Below are 16,606 nucleotides of genomic sequence, written 5' to 3'. Positions count from 1 at the left end.
ATCCATGGGCATGATGCCAGGGAAGGATTGGTGGGGAGGGGGGGGGGGGGGTGACAGGAAGATGGGGAAGTGGTCAATCCACACAGGTCGTCATGTGCTCTCCAGTGGATAGATGAGAGGAGGACAGGACTGCAAGCTGAGAGATCAATGGCCTAATATGTGCCACGTGCCACACTGAAATGTGTGGGGGCACCCATACTTACGAGGCAGAGGTTAAGGTCGAGTTGTGACAGTAAATTTTCGGCCTCCCTATCTCGGCTAGTAAGCATGGCGCCACCCCACTATGGGTTGTGCATGTTAGAATCTCCCAGGGAGTTGATCAATCAGTGCAGTCAATACGTTCAGGGGTACTGCACCATCTGGAGGAAGATATACGTTGCAGACAGTTATTTCCTGTGTCGTCCTTATCCTGACAGCCACAGCTTCAAGAGGGGTTTGAAGGGGGCACAGGTTCACTGAATACTGAGTTCAGAATCTAGATGCAAACTCCACCTAACACACTATTACATTCGCTACAGTTCCCATAATATCCTTGTAGCCACGGAGGGCAGGAGTATACATTGCTGGGAACCAGGTTTCATGGAGGACAATGCAGATAGCAGGTGTAAAGCTGAACAGTTGCAATAGCTCAGCCAAGTGGTGGAAAAAAACGCCGCAATTCCACTGGAGGATTACGTGATCAAGAGACTGGGAAGGTATGAAACACTCAATGGGGGCAGTCTACACCTTAAGGTCACCTGCTGCCACCAGATGAGTACCTGTGCGATCGACATCCATTGTGTCCGAGGGCCCAGGGAGATCTAGGTCACCAGCGGATGCCAGAAGCTCCACCACATCTTCAGAGACAGAGCTTGTACATAGTGGTGGTGGTGGTGGTGGTGTGGGTGCTACCGCAGTGCCTTGGTTCTTGAGTCTTTTTCTTTTTAGGTTTCTCTCGCTGCTCCTTAGGTTTGTCTGGCTGGGAGGGCTTCACTGATTCAGTCTCAGGGACTGAGGAGGACCGTGAAGCCCTATGACTAGCTACCTGTGGTTGCTTCAGCCAATGGCGGGTGTCAGCTTTGCCACTGGTAGGAACCTGGAAAGGGAGTGACCCAAGGAATCCATTCCTCGTGAGAGAAGCCGAAGAAGGCTTACGCTTCTCCGGCTGAGAAGTACGAACTGACATCCCCGATGGTTGTGCGGGGGGTGTTGCTCCTGAAGTAGGTAGTGCAGGAACAACAGGGAGGGTGCCCCCCACGAGCAAGGGGGCAGGTGGAGTCTGACGGCTCTGAGAGCCAACTATATGTGGTGGAACGGAAGACGTTCTGGGAATACAACTTTTTTCCCCCCTTATGCCCACATGTTTAAACCTTGATCCAAAATGTGCCCTCCCCTAACCTATGTGTTACAGTTCACCAGTGTGTGGCAGTTCAGACCCGCCACCCAAGCCTATGTACGGATGCCAATCATCTGATTTCCGCTCTCACTCTTCTCTTTTGCTCCCACTGCTCTCTCTCTCTCTCTCTCTCTCTCTCTCTCGTTTTAAAGCATTATTTAGTTCCTGCGCTATAATGAGTATATTGTAGATTGCCAAGTCTGTTTAGATGAAAGACCTTGTTAAAAGGCAATTCTGAGTGAAAGTATGACGCTAATTCTTAGATGCTGACATTTATGTATAATATATCGCTGAATGTTCAACAGTGTCAGAGGAGCAGGACCTAATTCTGCCTTCAAGGATGTCCTATATTCTGCTATTGTATTTTAGTCAACTACTCCACCACAATTTGCACCACACGTGTCCAGTTGGGTATATGGTGTCATGGCACATGGCACATGTTTCCATCTAGGATGACCTCAAAAGAATGGTATTTTACTGTTCACAGTCTAAATGATTGTTTCCATTGTGTCTTGTACTTCTTTCATGAGCCTCTTCATAATTTTTATTGTAATCACTTTGTTGGTGAAAGTATTCCAATTGGCTCTTTACAATGACTAATGTGATCAACTATCATTAGGTTGTAGGACTGGCACTGATACAATAATCGGGTAATTTCCACCATTACAAGGGTGTCCCACTGGATCATATCTGTTTACATATACATGCCACAAGCCATCATACAGCACATGGTGGAGGGTATCTTGACCACTACTAGCCACTTTTCCTGTTCCACTAACAAATGGAGCATGGGAAAAACAACCGTCTATATGCTTCCACACAAGCAGTAATTTCTCTTATCTTCGTGGTCCTTGTGCATAATGTATGTTGGTGCTGCAAAGTTAGGCTACGGATTGTCAAATCTATTGCAGAATAGGAGCCATAGATGGTGCCGTGTGTTGGGACTCCCAAGTTTATTAGGCAGAGATCAACAGCTGAGAATAATCTCTCTAGTGGTGGTCAGCTATTAGTTGTTCCACTGCCCCGCAAGTGATTATGGCCATTAAAATCTCCCACTAAAATTGAAGTTGGGCCTAACTGTTTAAGTTTTTCATCTATCTGTACATAATATCTCTGTCAGTGGAAAGTAGATGGTACACATTGGCTTCATTATGTTCAACTGTATCTAAGGTCTATCACTTCAAGCTTACTGTGCATAGGTAATTTTTCCACTGAAGGTTTTTGACTAATGTACAAGACATCTCCAGATGCTCATTCCATGTTCAATATATTTTTGCCACATATGTTATACCCTTTTAGGAGAAGGAAGATGATCTTCAAAAAAAATCTTGAGTCTTGTATTGCTATACATATTGTGGGATAGTTTGTGATTGTCAAATTTCTCACACATGGAGATAGTAGCCATTGCATTTCCACTGTAAGATAACTGAGAAGGTAATCAGCAAAGATGTAGGTGATACATGTTGAGCTGAAGTGTTTTCCAATCCCACCTGTGTGGTTGTTCACATAATGTCCACAGCTTATTCTGCTGTCTAAGAGTGTTCCCATTCCACCGGAACCGACAAATTAATTCTATGCTTTGTTCTTTTCTTGTCATCTCTCTCTCTCTCTCTCTCTCTCTCTCTCTCTCTGCTGTTTTCCTTCAAGTAATTGGGTAAGAAGATGACATTTCTTTGGTCCAACATCTCGGTCTCTTAACCACTATTATTTGACTGAACATCAATTATATTTGAAGCTGTGGAGTACGTCTTCCTCTCTTTTACTGTTGTAGGTATATGAAGAGTCTCCTGATGTCTCTGCTGGGAGGCTCCTGCTGGCTCTGCAAAACAAATTGAAGACAGGTGGTGATAATGTTCATAATTTTTCTTGTTATTCAAGCGATTTAGGAGTTACTTCGTGTCAGGAAGTAGATGGACAGGAGCAACCTATTGAATACACTTCACAGTAGTTCAATAATGCTGAAGAAATTACTCCACTACGGAGATGGAAATACTCAGCGATTTTTCGAATTGGGTACTTTCGTTATTACCTCTATGGTAGATGGTTTAATGTGGCAGCTGATTACGCAGCACAAGTGGCTTTTAGGACATAAAGATCCAATGAGTAGATTGTTAACATGGGCCTTGCAGTTAAGCGAGTTCAATTATGATGTAGTACATCGTCTGGGAAGGTCGCACACTAGTGCGGAAGGACTCGGCTGCAAGTTACGCACTATGGAATTCATAGGCATTGACATAAGTTAACAGAGGACAGCACAAAGCGCTGACCTTGACTGTCAGCAATTTGCTAAACAGCAGCAGTTCTGCACAGAGGACTGAGTATTCAATGTGCTCAAAGGACAGATCTTAATCACCACAAAATTAAACTACAGAGGTTACTGGAAGCTGATAACCCCTTCCAAATTGGACATCCTAGGACCCCTAGCACAAACACCAACAGGGGATCCTTAAATATGAACCATTATTGAACATTTTTCTCGTTACATCTCCATAATAGCTTTGCCAGACCAGCAAGCCACAACAGTGGTTCAGGCACTAGCCAGCCATTGGATACTTCAGTTTGGAACACCTGAAACCATAATTATGTATCAGGGCACAAATTTCATGTCCGAGTTAATGTAGCAGCTATACAGGCTGTTGTGGATTAAGAAATTACAGACGAGTGGTCTGCATCCTGGAGCTAACAGTTGCATGGAACAAGTCCACATCACAATTTCAAAAATGTTGAGATTTACATAAATTCCCAGCATAACTGGGACATCCTATTGACCTGCGTCGTCACTGCATACAAATCAGCTTCACCAGAGCACAGGATTATCCCCATATGAAGTAATTTTTGGACAAGATGCCATCCTCCTCTGCGTTTTGCAAAGCCCCACCACAAGGAGGTACCTCCTCAGTGAAGGATTTCACTAGGTGAGTGACACTATCTGGAGCCAAGTACAAAAGCTGAATACAAAGCCTTTAGAGAAGCAGGAAAGGGCACATGAAGTGAAAGCAGTGTTATGTAAGTACCATATGGGTCAATGGGTTATGTTAACAAATTCATAGGGGAATGTGCTGAAGGGGAAAATGAAGTTTGTGTCACAGTATAATGGCCCTTACCAGATAATAGAGATGTCAATGGCTAAAGTTAAATTGCAGCTCCCCATCTGGGGATATAGACAATTTGCCTCATGTGATCCCAGGGGGGCAAACGAACTGCAGACAAGGAGGAGAAAAAGGAAGAAGCAACATGAAGGAAACAGGATAATAGGCCGAATCACCAGTATATGCTAAAACCCAGAGCAAGGATGTGCGCTGGCATTAGAATTTTCTTTCCACTTACCAGCTACAATAATGGGAACCATAGTCATCAGTATGGTCCATCCCTTAATTTATGTACCTGACCTACCTTCCTTGGTTTTGACCTCCCGTACACCTTCTGTTTCTTGATGACACCATTGACGAGGACCTGCTCACTTCTCTATATCAGACAATTGCTATCCAGCATGTTTGTGTTACCATGGACTCTCTCTTAGAGCACGTGAAAAGTTACAGAAGTAAGCAGCAACAGCAATTGGTACTCACTGCTTCATCAACATCAGCCTCTTGTATATTCCTTGTGGTAATCAGAGTTATGTATTTCTCGTTCACGAGAAGAGCTGCCCAAATTCCGCCCCTCTCAATCCTCAGCGTATGGGTTCAAACTGATAAGAATGGCACACCCCCTGACAAGGCAGTGTAATGACTGAACAGATATTAAGACAAAGACTAAGTGTGCTCCAGGACTGTAAGGAACAATTGTGTATAGGAGGGAGAACTGTAGTGTAATTAGTAGTGACAAGATGCAATATATGGTTTCACAGAAAGTGTACTGTGTAAATATGATACAAGTCCAGTATCGGTAGAGGGTTCAAAGCCACATAAATAGAGTCAGGTGTAAATAGATGTAGAGGCAGAATTTAGAAGAGGATTAAGTTAGTCAAAGGTAGTAGTTTTACAGTGTTGAAGTTAATTAAAATGTAAAGGAATACTGGGAGCCAGAAATCTTATGTGTGTTACATTCTGTTGTGCAATTCTATGCTACGATACCACGGCACAATTAGGTCAGCGGAGCACCAAGTTAAGCAACACGAAGGACAGTGCTGTGTCACTGCTCAGCGGAGGATGTGACAAGAAGCAGTTCACTGCATGCCAGATTGTCAACATCAAGGGCAGTAATCGGGTCAGTTATTCCAGCTGGGCAACACCAGAATATTCCACCGAGCTACTGCGGAAGAAGAACTGCAGACATCGGCAGCAGAAAGCCGTATTTAGGGACCGGCAGCCAGCTCGTCGGCACTGTCCCTCATGAGGCACTGGAGTGACACAGAGCCTGTGTCAGTGCTGCCATAAGTTTGGAGTCATGACTGCCATTGCAGTCATTGTAATAGTCACTGTCATAATGCAGGTCATCGCCTAGGAGGCACCAGAGTGACACTGCTGCCGTAACTATCGTCGGATGCCATCAACAGGCAGCTGCGTGTCATGGGAGTCATTGCTTGGGGTGCACTGTGGTAATGCACTATTGCTGTCGTCCTGGGATGCTGCTACCACAAATGCAGTAAGCAAGGCAGGAGCCGGGGACCCTGGCCCACCAATACAGACAGCCGCGACTTGGAATGGTCACCCAGCTGTCGTCATGTCCCCCAGTCCCGATCAAAGCAGGGGCCAGTGATGTGAGGTTTCAGCCGCCGCAGTACAACCCAGTGAGGCCAGAGCACCACTGTAGAGGCAGCAGATTTGAGTTACACCACAGCAGCTATAGAAACAGCAGCAGGCACTCGGGTGAGCATCTGCTGGCCCCCTTCGATGCCACCAAGAATGTTATGAGCAGATGCAAACCTCGCCCAGAGGGGCCACAAGTTATCAATAAATGTTGTTATTCTGTCACCAGGAACCAACCGAGGACACACCCCCACCATCCACTTCCTCACACTCAGCAGAGAACCCACGTTTGGATCTGGCGCCGGGTAGTGGAGTCCCATGCCAGTTAACGTGGCCTGTGGACACTGGTATCACAAGGGGGCATTTACACTGTCGGCGGGATATGAAGTGCCTCCTTGTGTATCAGCTGGGAGGCTCCTGCTGACACTCTTAGACCGGAATTCAAGACTTCCGCCATCCGTCCTGGTACAAACCAGGTACCAAGGGAAAGTTTTCAACCCAAGCCGGCAAGCTTGACCCTCCTCCCAGGGGGTGACCAGAGAGGGGAAGGCTGAAGAATCAGGAGGAGGAGTGTCACATCTGCTACAACTCCTAGAGCCGGCCACAGAATGGCCCAGATGGTGAAGCTTTTGTCGCTTCATGCGCAAGGCTTCCACCCTAGTCCCACCCACTACGATCAGGGGCTCGCCCCGTGGGCGCCACCCATTCACAGCAAGGGCCGTCTGCCACAGTGGCCATTGCCAGGAGTTCTGGTGCCCCAAAGTGACAAGCATCGACTCCTGGGCATACATGAGGCGTTAACAGCTCAGGTACTAGCAGTGTGATTCCTGTGGTTTCAGGGGACTCAGCCAAGTGGGTACTTAACAGCCCCACCACACGGACTGGCTACCATGCTGGTGACCTAGCAGGAGGTGTGAGGTGTGAGGTGAGGTGAGGGGAGCAGGAGGGGAGGGGGAGGGGAATGTGCACCATGGAAGCTAGGTAGGGAGTTCATCCCCAAAAGGCTCATGCTGAACGGAAAATTTTGGGAATGGAGGTCAAACACCAAGGGGACCAGAAACGTCGAAATGGAGATTGAAACAGCAAAATAAACACTAGCACAGACCAAAACAAAGCCAGGAGGATAGCCAGACCGAAATAAAAAAGTCCACTAAGAGGGAAAAAAGGGGGCAGGACAAAGGAGTAAGGATACAGAGGGAGAGGAAAAGGGATGGTATTGCAGCCTGGAAAGGAAAGGAGACTGCAATAGCTCAGGGCCCCGTGTGCACCACACACGTACCCACAAAAGGACTGTGGAGCCCCCTGGGGGGAAAGAGAGGGGGGTGCCAGCTGTGAAGCAGGTGATTTCACCATCGGGGATGAAGATTTCGTGGCTTGTTGCACAGCTGGAGGAGGAGGAGGAGGAGGTGGCAGTGAGGATGCTACTGTCATAGTATATGATTTTACAACTGCAGTGCTGAATTTCAGGTCGCAAGTCTGCTTGGTTATGTCCTTCATGGAGCAAAATGTAGCAAGAATGGTGCTGTATGTGCCAGATGGTAAAATGCAGGGCTTTCGACTATCCAACAACTTGCAAGCGACAGGATAAGGTACTTTTTAGTTCACCCAGATCTCCTGGATGGCCCACTCATCTACATACATTGAAGAATCACCGGATGAGGCTGCATAGTCGCCATTGCAATTGAGACTGTGGAGAGAAGGAGGCGGGCAATCACCCCATGAGCACCCCTACCACAAGCAACACATCTGGCCGTGTTTTGACTGGACATGCGAGTGTGGTTGTAACACTGACACTGGTAGCAATGCATCAGGTTTGGGACCTTCAGTCGGACCGTGATGACTTCATAGCCTATTCTGATCTTTGATGGAAGTACTACAAGATCAAACATGAGAAAAGCAGTGTGCGTAGGTGCTATAGTTGCATCAACCTTTCTCATTACCCGATGGACAGCAGTGATGCACTGATCAGAGAGTTAAATTTTGATTTCACCCTGTCAGACCATCAAGCAGCCAAGTGTAAATAACTACGCAAACAATTCAGTGTTCAATGGGCCTCAACACAAACAAAATAGCAGTGGAGGAGCGAAGCTGTAAGCAGTTGTTGAGCTTCTTGAATATCGCAACTGGTTTCCAGAAGCAAAGTTTGATTATGTAAATGACAGTGGGAGTTCACAGAGCCTGCAACTGCATCAACACCTTTCTGAATAATAAACAGATTAATCACAGCAAAGGACTGACCTCCACGAGGAACCGAGGTGCAGCTGGGTCATTCTTTGAATCTTCAGCCTCATTCCATTTACTTTTAGTAGACGTAGACCAAGATGGCGATGGGCTCACCGCAAAAAAGTTCCCACAATTTCCAATATCTCCAATGGCATGCTCCTTACAACCGCCCCCCTCCCTCCCTCTCTCTCTCTCTCAGAGGGGGCTATAACCTGCCTTAAGTGAGTCTTCACACCTCTGGCCACACCTCCCAAACATCTGATAGAGGGACCAATTGGCAAATTGGGAAGATAACAGGTCAGGCAACCGTCCCTCCCTGAGCCTGGCCTCTACCAGGGGCCACATGCAAAACCTACCTGTCGACCCACAGCTGGGAATTATGTGCTACCCAGTCACCTGCAACACGTCAAATGCATGGGCCGGCCTTCAGGAGCACACAGGGAGGAGGTAGAAAAACAGAAACCTCAAACACCGAAGCAGAGGGAGAGTAGGAGATGGAGAACAGAGAAAGAAAGAAAAAACAAATGAGGGACTGTTCTGATGTAAGGCTATTAAAACTTCAGAGCCCATTCCCAAAAATACCCAAGACATGTTCCCCAAGAGAGCAGAAAAAGAATAGCAGGAGGAGACATGCAGCACAGAAAGGGAAGAGGTGCTGCTAAGCCTGGGGCCCCGTGGTAGCCAAACACGGACTCACCAGAGAGTGGTGAGCCCCTGGGAGAATTGCATCTACCTGACTGCCTTGACTCAAAGCTTTTAGTATGTCATGTGACATAAGTGTAAGTAAGGTTTCGTATGATCGATGCTTTCATAATCCACACCAGTTAACATGGAGTAAGTCATTCAGTTCCAGGTACCTCATTAGGTTTGAGCTCAGAATATATTCCGTGGTGCTACAACAAACTGATATCAAGAATAATGGACAGTTTTTCCGATCACTTCTACCACCCTTCTTGTAAACACATGCGACCAGTGCTTCCTTTCAATCACTGGAAACATTTTTTTTTTTTTGTTCAATTGATCTATGATGGATTATAGTTAACAGAGGGGCTAACTCGGCCACAAATTGGACGTAGAATTCCTTAAGGATTCCATCAGGCCCTAGGACTTTGTTCAACTTTGCCAATTTCAACTGTTTATCAACACCTCTGACACCAGTATCTATTTCACTCATCTTTTCAGTGGTAAAATAATTAAATTGGGGCAATAATCTTGGGTTACCCTTTGTAAAGGAACATTTGAAAACACTGTTAAGTGATTTTGCTTCGCTACTCTCTGAGTTCCTACCATGCCCATTAGTCTGTTTCTTTGTATTTTTCTTTACAGTGACTGTCACGGAGGGGTCCCTCCTTTTTCACTGGGTACATGTGTATCCAGTGCTTGTCAACTACACTACTTGCCATTAAAATTGCTACACCACGAAGATGACGTGCTACAGATGCGAAATTTAACCGACAGGAAGAAGATGCTGTGATATGCAAATAATTAGCATTCACAGAAGGTTGGTGCCGGTGGCGACACCTACAACATGCTGACATGAGGAAAGTTTCCAACTGATTTCTCATACACAAACAACAGTTGAACGGCATTGCCTGGTGAAATGTCATCGTGATTCCTCGTGTGAGGAGGAGAAATGCATACCATCACGTTTACGACTTTGATAAAGGTCGGATTGTAGACTATCGCGATTGTGGTTTATCGTATCGCGACATTGCTGCTCACACTGGTCGAGATCCAATGACTGTTAGCAGAATATGGAATTGATGGGTTCAGGAGGGTAATATGGAACACTGTGCTGGATCCCAACAGCCTTGTATCACTAGCAGTCGAGATGACAGGCATCTTATCCGCATGGCTGTAATGGATTGTGCAGCCACGTCTCAATCCCTGAGTCAACAGATGGGGACATTTGCAAGACAACAACCATCTTCACAAACAGTTCGACGATGTTTGTAGCAGCCTGGACTATTAGCTCATAGACCATGGCTGCGCTTACCCTTGATGCCGCATCACAGACAGCAGCGCCTGTGATGGTGTACTCAACGACGAACCTGGGTGCACGAATGGCAAAACATCGTTTTTTTAGATGAATCCAGGTTCTGTTTACAGTATCATGAAGGTCGCATCCGCGTTTGGCGACATCGTGGTGAACGCACATTGGAAGCGCGTATTTGTCAACGCCGTACTGGCGCATCACCTGGCATGATGGTATGGGGTGCCACTGGTTACACAACTCTGTCACCTCTTGTTCGCATTGACGGCACTTTGAACAGTGGACATTACATTCCAGATGTGTTACGACCCATGCTACCCTTCATTCGATCCCTGCAAAACCCTACATTTCAGCACGACAATGCACGACCGCATGTTACAGGTCCTGTACGGGCCTTTCTGGATACAGAAAATGTTCGACTGCTGCCCTGGCCAGCACATTCTCCAGATCTCTCACCAATTGAAAACGTCTGGTCAATGGTGGCCGAGCAACTGGCTCGTCACAATACGCCAGTCACTACTCTTGATGAACTGTGGTATCATGCTGAAGCTGCATGTGCAGCTGTACCTGTACACTCCATCCAAGCTCTGTTTGACTCAATGACCAGATGTATCAAGGCTGTTATTACAGCCAGAGGTGGTTGTTCTGGGTACTGATTTCTCTGGATCTAAGCACCCAAATTGCGTGAAAGTATAATCACATGTCAGTTCTAGTATAATATATTTGTCCAATGAATACCCGTTTATCATCAGCATTTCTTCTTGGTGTAGCAATTTTAATGGCCAGTAGTGTATTATTTTAAACCTGAGCCATAGTTCCTCTGCATGCTCCTCTCCTGTGTTGAAGATTTCAAGTTCCTCAATGAGATATGACTAGACCTGCTTTTTTTTATCTAGTTTACTGAACATGTAGATATTTCTACTTGTCCTTTGTACTTTTGTAATCACTGTTGCCACAACTGAGTCATGGTCACTAATACCAGATTCAATGTAGACATCCTCAAAGAAGTCAGGTCAATTTGCTACCATTAGATCTAACACTGTTCCATCATGAGTGGTGTCTAGAGCTACCTATTCTACGTAGTTTCCAGAGAAGGCATTTAGTAAAGTTTCGCACAGTAACATGTCACACCCACCACTAACAAAACTGTAATTTTCAAAACTGACTGTTGCATAATTAGAAGTTCCAGCAATGATTACAGTATGACTTGGGAAGTTATGAACAAGCAAACTGAGGCCTGCTCTAAAGTTTTCACTTACATCAGGAGTTTAATCTGGTGGGTGACAGAATGACCCAATTACCATTTTATGCTCAACTGTCACAATGAGCCTTGCCCAAACAATCTCGCATGCAGCCTCAATTTTTATCTCTGTGGATCAGTTTCTTGTGTACTGCAACGAATACACTATCTTCATTTCCCCACTAGCCTAGCTTAGCCTAGCCTAGCCGTTCAATATACACTTAAATGTTCCCCAAATCTCACTGCCATTAATTTCAGGTTTCAAACCACTTTTGGCACCTAGTATTATGTGAGCTTCAGTTTTTTTTTCAGAAGCACTTCAAACTTTGGCACTTCATTGCAAATGGTTCCGCAGTTAATTAATACGATTTTAGCGACCATTTTCCACATAGGGTACCGTGTTCTGACTGTCTCGACTGTGCTCCAACTGTGTCATGAAGCACGGGATCATGACTGAACTCTGCCTATTCACTTTGTATAGGTGTCAAGCACCTCGTTTCAAAGATGACAGGTGTGCAGTGAGAATACAGTATGTCATGTGGGAATTATATCAAGGCACTGGTACGTCGACTGTTGGCAGCTGTTCGGTGTTCAGCTCTTTCCGGCTTTGCCCGAACTGCTATGACTCTCTCTCAAATACACAGGTAATTTCTGACCTCATACTGGGCTCTGCATGTTTTTTGTAAACATGGATGAGGAGAAACTTCCTGGCAGATTAAAACTGTGTGCCGGACCGAGACTCGAACTCGCAGGAGAGCTTCTGTGAAGTTTGGAAAGTAGAAGACGAGGTACTGGCAGAAGTAAAGCTGCGAGGACAGGGCGTGAGTCATGCTCGGGTAGCTCAGTTGGTAGAGCGCTTGCCCGCGAAAGGCATAGGTCCCGAGTTCGAGTCTCAGTCCAGCACACAGATTTAATCTGCCAGGAAGTTTCATATCAGTGCACACTCCACTGCACAGTGAAAATCTCATTATGGATGAGGAGCTTGTAATATTTGCTCAGCAGCACCCAGAATTCTACAATGAGGCACATATAGATTACAAAATACTCTTGTCAAAGACAATATATGGAGCAACATTGGTAAGAAGCTTAACAAATCCAGTTAGTATATGTTTTGTTTCCTATTCACGTTACCTTTTGTGTATTTGCTGAAGGTATCAGTAGTAATATTTTTCACATTCAGCTGTAATTTTGCTTACATGTAGGTGGCGAGTGCAGAAACAAACAGGCACTACGCATGTTGTATTTTACTGGACCTTGTGCTAGACGCAACCACATCTAGCCAGTCTGCAAAGAAGATAAAGAAACAGAGACGAAGATGAAAAGCAGTTTTTAATTCTGTTTCCTCAAAACTGTGAGACTTGCCAATGTTCAAAGTTCCTTATATGATGATGTAAATGGAGAAGAAAATGAGGATATTGGTGTAGGTCCAGCCACAGTTGATCGCAGCACTTCCTCTCCTGCAATCTCTATAACATTACGGCATGCCGGCCTGATGAACAGAAGCCAAGGGTCTTCAATCTCAGGAATAATGGATTGCATTATTTCTTGAAGTTAGTAAAATTCATTCTAATGTACTTAAAAGAATTTCACAGGATCATCTGCAAGCCTATTAAATATCATGTGAAATTCTCCCTCTTCTCTAGCTCTGAATAGAGGGTGAACCCATTAACGACATTTCTTTCTATCGCATTCTTGTTTTCTCCTCAACAAAACTAAATAAGTCCCAAGCACCAAAACAACATCCTTATCTACTTGCTCCATTTGTGCCCGAGCACAGTTCACAAATGGTGTGTTATGCAGGAACACAGGTGATGCAACACTGCAGACGCGAAGTCTGAACACAGTGCCCTATGTGGAAACTGCCCTTAATTCTCCCATCTGTGTTGAGCATTCTTTTGGATCTTACACTTATACTTCTGGGTCTCATAGTTGTCTTTATTTGGACTCAATAGAGCGTCACCTAATCTATTGCCTTGTATGCATCCCACACACAGCCAGCCACCTGGGCACAGCTGGTAATCCTTTGAAGGGATTAAATGGCAGTCCAATAATTCTAATCTTTTTCATTCACTCAAGTCACCAATTTATTTATTTCAAATTTTGAAAATTTCAGATCCCACTTGAATTTAACATGCACATATGACACTTGTCTAGAATGGAAAACTTATAACATTTGATGGTCAATGCTGGACATCAATTTTGTAATGTTGTACAATATGATTCTCAAAAAGAAGTCATAAATTGTCTTTGAAGATGGGAAGATTTCAGAGTGTGAACGGTTGAGTCAATAGTAGGCGAATGTCTAGCACTGATGTTTTGTAATCGTAAAGCCACTGGTTCAAATGTAACTAGAAACTCCTTTTTTTACTTTTATTCAGATTTCATACACGTTGATAAATGAAAATAATAACTAACAATACTGGATTATAAGTTTAATAGAAATACCTTTTCTCTCTTTAATTACCAGTCATATGAAATAATTAAAATTTGATACAAGCATACAGTATTAGATTATTAGATGAAAAAATTAACAGTAAACAAGCAAAAATGTTCCCAAAGATTAACAAGTTTGCCAATCTAATCAAAAATCCAAGCAATTGTGTAATTACTACCATGAAGGATGAGACGTAGAATGGTTGTTGATCCATGAACCCTGGCCTACAAGTACAAAGAAGTACACTTTCCCACAGAGGAAATATACTGCCCGCACCATTCCTTCTTCCTGCATTTAATCAGGTAGAGGGCTTTTGCACAGACACCCTTAAAATATGAGAGTAGTCTGAAGGATGTCACTTGACACACTGAGGGCCCTCTTATAGTCCTGAATAGCTTTTGTGTGGACTGGCCCACCATGATACTGACTGCCAGTGGTGGGACTTATAGAAAGTTCAAACGATGAGGGTGAAAAATGTTCAAATGTGTGAATTTCTAAGGGACCAAGCTGCTGAGGTCATCGGTCCCTAAACTTACACACTACTTAAACTAACTTATGCTAAGAACAACACACAACACCCATTCCCAAGGGAGGACTCGATCCACCGGCGGGAGGGGCGCGCAGTCAGTGACATGGCGCCTCTAGCCGCGCAGCGATGAGGGTGACTGCAGTGGTGGTGTTCTTTGGAAAGCCCAAATATCCCCAAAAAGTGATTGCTGTCACAAAGTTCATCATACAGTGACTGTTCTAGCAAAATCATGGGACTGTGGGAAAAGATCAAGACTGACAACCAAATAGGTGCCATGAGCTGCACTAAAGTGGGCAAGGGCACCAGGATTGAGAAAACAAATCAAAAGTGATTTAATTAGTTACATTTCTACATATCATTTGAACGATTCTCTTATCAAAATGATTTGCAACTTGTCAATTAACAGGATATGTAGATATGATTAGTTTTAACACCAATGATCACATTTTTAGCAGTCATGCAACTATACTTAAAAACTAGTTGTTTCTCTTATTTCATAACCTATCAATATTTGAACAGAAATTTGTCATTGAATAGGGATTGTCCACAAGAAATGATTTTGAGTCAAATTTAAAACTTGCTCTGCTACCTGCCGAACATATGTTATTTGGTAAATGATCAGAAACTTTTGTTGCTGCATACTGAACTTCATTAAATGTCTAAGACAAGATTCACAGCTATGTTGCTGAAAATATAACGTGATCATGTAAAGAAAAGCTTCAGGTGATCGGAAAGTCGAAAAGACATAAACGTTTTAAAAACATTCACTCTCTACCTGAAGTTTTCATGAGCTATGCAAGATCTTGGATGACATCTGACTTTTTGAAAAATGGTTGAACATGAAAATGAATGAGACTAGTTTGCTGTGTCATCACTTAACGAAGCTCTCACTGTGTAAAAACTGCACAAAAACTTATTTTCAAAGAAGAGTTTAATAGAAATAACAATAATGAGATGTTAAACCTAATGCATTAATTAATGCAAACACACATCTTAAATGCAAACAGATATAACTGATTACCTTAACTAGGACAGTATACTGTAGTATCCATTATTGCACTGAATTTAAAGGTAACACAACTGCAAAAAACTGAACACTAACTTTGCTGTTAGTGTAGAAAACTAAAAATTAAATTCCAATATGTGTAATTTTTTCAAAGTGCAGAAGTGGAATAATAGTGTACTTGTTACTGATTTTTTTGTGTGTGTGTGTGTGTGTGTGTGTGTGTGTGTGTGTGTGTGTGTGTCAGATTTTCAATGTTTTAGGTACAATACATCACATTTGCACCACATCTTAAAGAGAAACATTTTTAAAGAGAAAATTTAAGCCTTCGTCTAATTTATGTACATAATACTGTATTTTCATTTTGGTATTGTTGATTAATTTTTGTAATACAGTAATTGGGATAAAGTTGTGTTATTCATGACTACTATGCTATACAGCACTTTCAATACATTTTTAACATGTTTGACAGTTTATTCATTATCTATGGCCACATTCGACATTATTGAACATTTTACATCATTGCTATCCACATGACATTGGTACCCACATGGCGGCCACAAGTGAACATTACATATTATTCTTACCGCTTGCTTTCATGCAATCAACACTTTCTAAGTGATGAGTTACCCCAGAAAGTTATTTCTTAAGACATCACATTACATCCAATCTACACATTGAGCCATCATTAAGGGAAAACAAAAAAGAATTTGGAGTTGAAATTCAAGTTCAAGCAGAAGAAATAAAAACTTCGAGGTTTGCCAATGACATTTTGATTCTGTCAGAGACAGCAAAGAACTTGGAAGAGTAGTTGAATACAGCCGATGGCATCTTGAAAGGAGGATATAAGAGAATCGTCAATAAAAGCAAAACAAGGATAATAGGATGTAGTCTTATTAAATCAGATGACACTGAAGGAATTAGATTAGGAAATGAGACACTTAAAGTAGCAGATAAGTTCTGCTACTTGGGCAGCAAAATAATTGATGGTGGAAGTAGAGAGAAGATAAAATGTAGACTGGTAATGGCAAGAAAAGCGTTTCTGAAGAAGAGAAATTTGTTAAAATCAAATAAAGATTTAAGTGTTATGAAGGTTTTTTTTAAAGGTATTTGTCTGGTGT

At 43.6% G+C, this 16,606-nt stretch overlaps 1 protein-coding gene across 2 annotated transcripts in view; it reads right to left on the bottom strand.

Moving 5' to 3' along the window:
* The window catches only part of LOC124555538 (centromere protein S-like), a 66,569-nt gene that overhangs the window by 38,155 nt on the left and 11,808 nt on the right, over positions 1 to 16,606 (bottom strand). The window contains exon 4 of one of the 2 annotated variants that reach the window (XM_047129494.1): positions 2,754 to 3,194. The exons of the other annotated variant lie outside the window; for it this stretch is intronic. Coding sequence (XP_046985450.1) covers positions 3,135 to 3,194 — 60 coding nt within the window. The 3' untranslated portion in view covers positions 2,754 to 3,134. Of the gene's footprint in view, positions 1 to 2,753; positions 3,195 to 16,606 lie in introns of those variants that run through there. 2 annotated transcript variants of the gene reach the window in all.

The sequence above is a fragment of the Schistocerca americana genome, chromosome X (assembly GCF_021461395.2).
Source record: "Schistocerca americana isolate TAMUIC-IGC-003095 chromosome X, iqSchAmer2.1, whole genome shotgun sequence".
Lineage (NCBI taxonomy): Eukaryota > Metazoa > Arthropoda > Insecta > Orthoptera > Acrididae > Schistocerca > Schistocerca americana.
The sequence above is the reverse complement of the archived record's forward strand: the minus strand, read 5'-3'. Positions and strand labels throughout refer to the sequence as shown.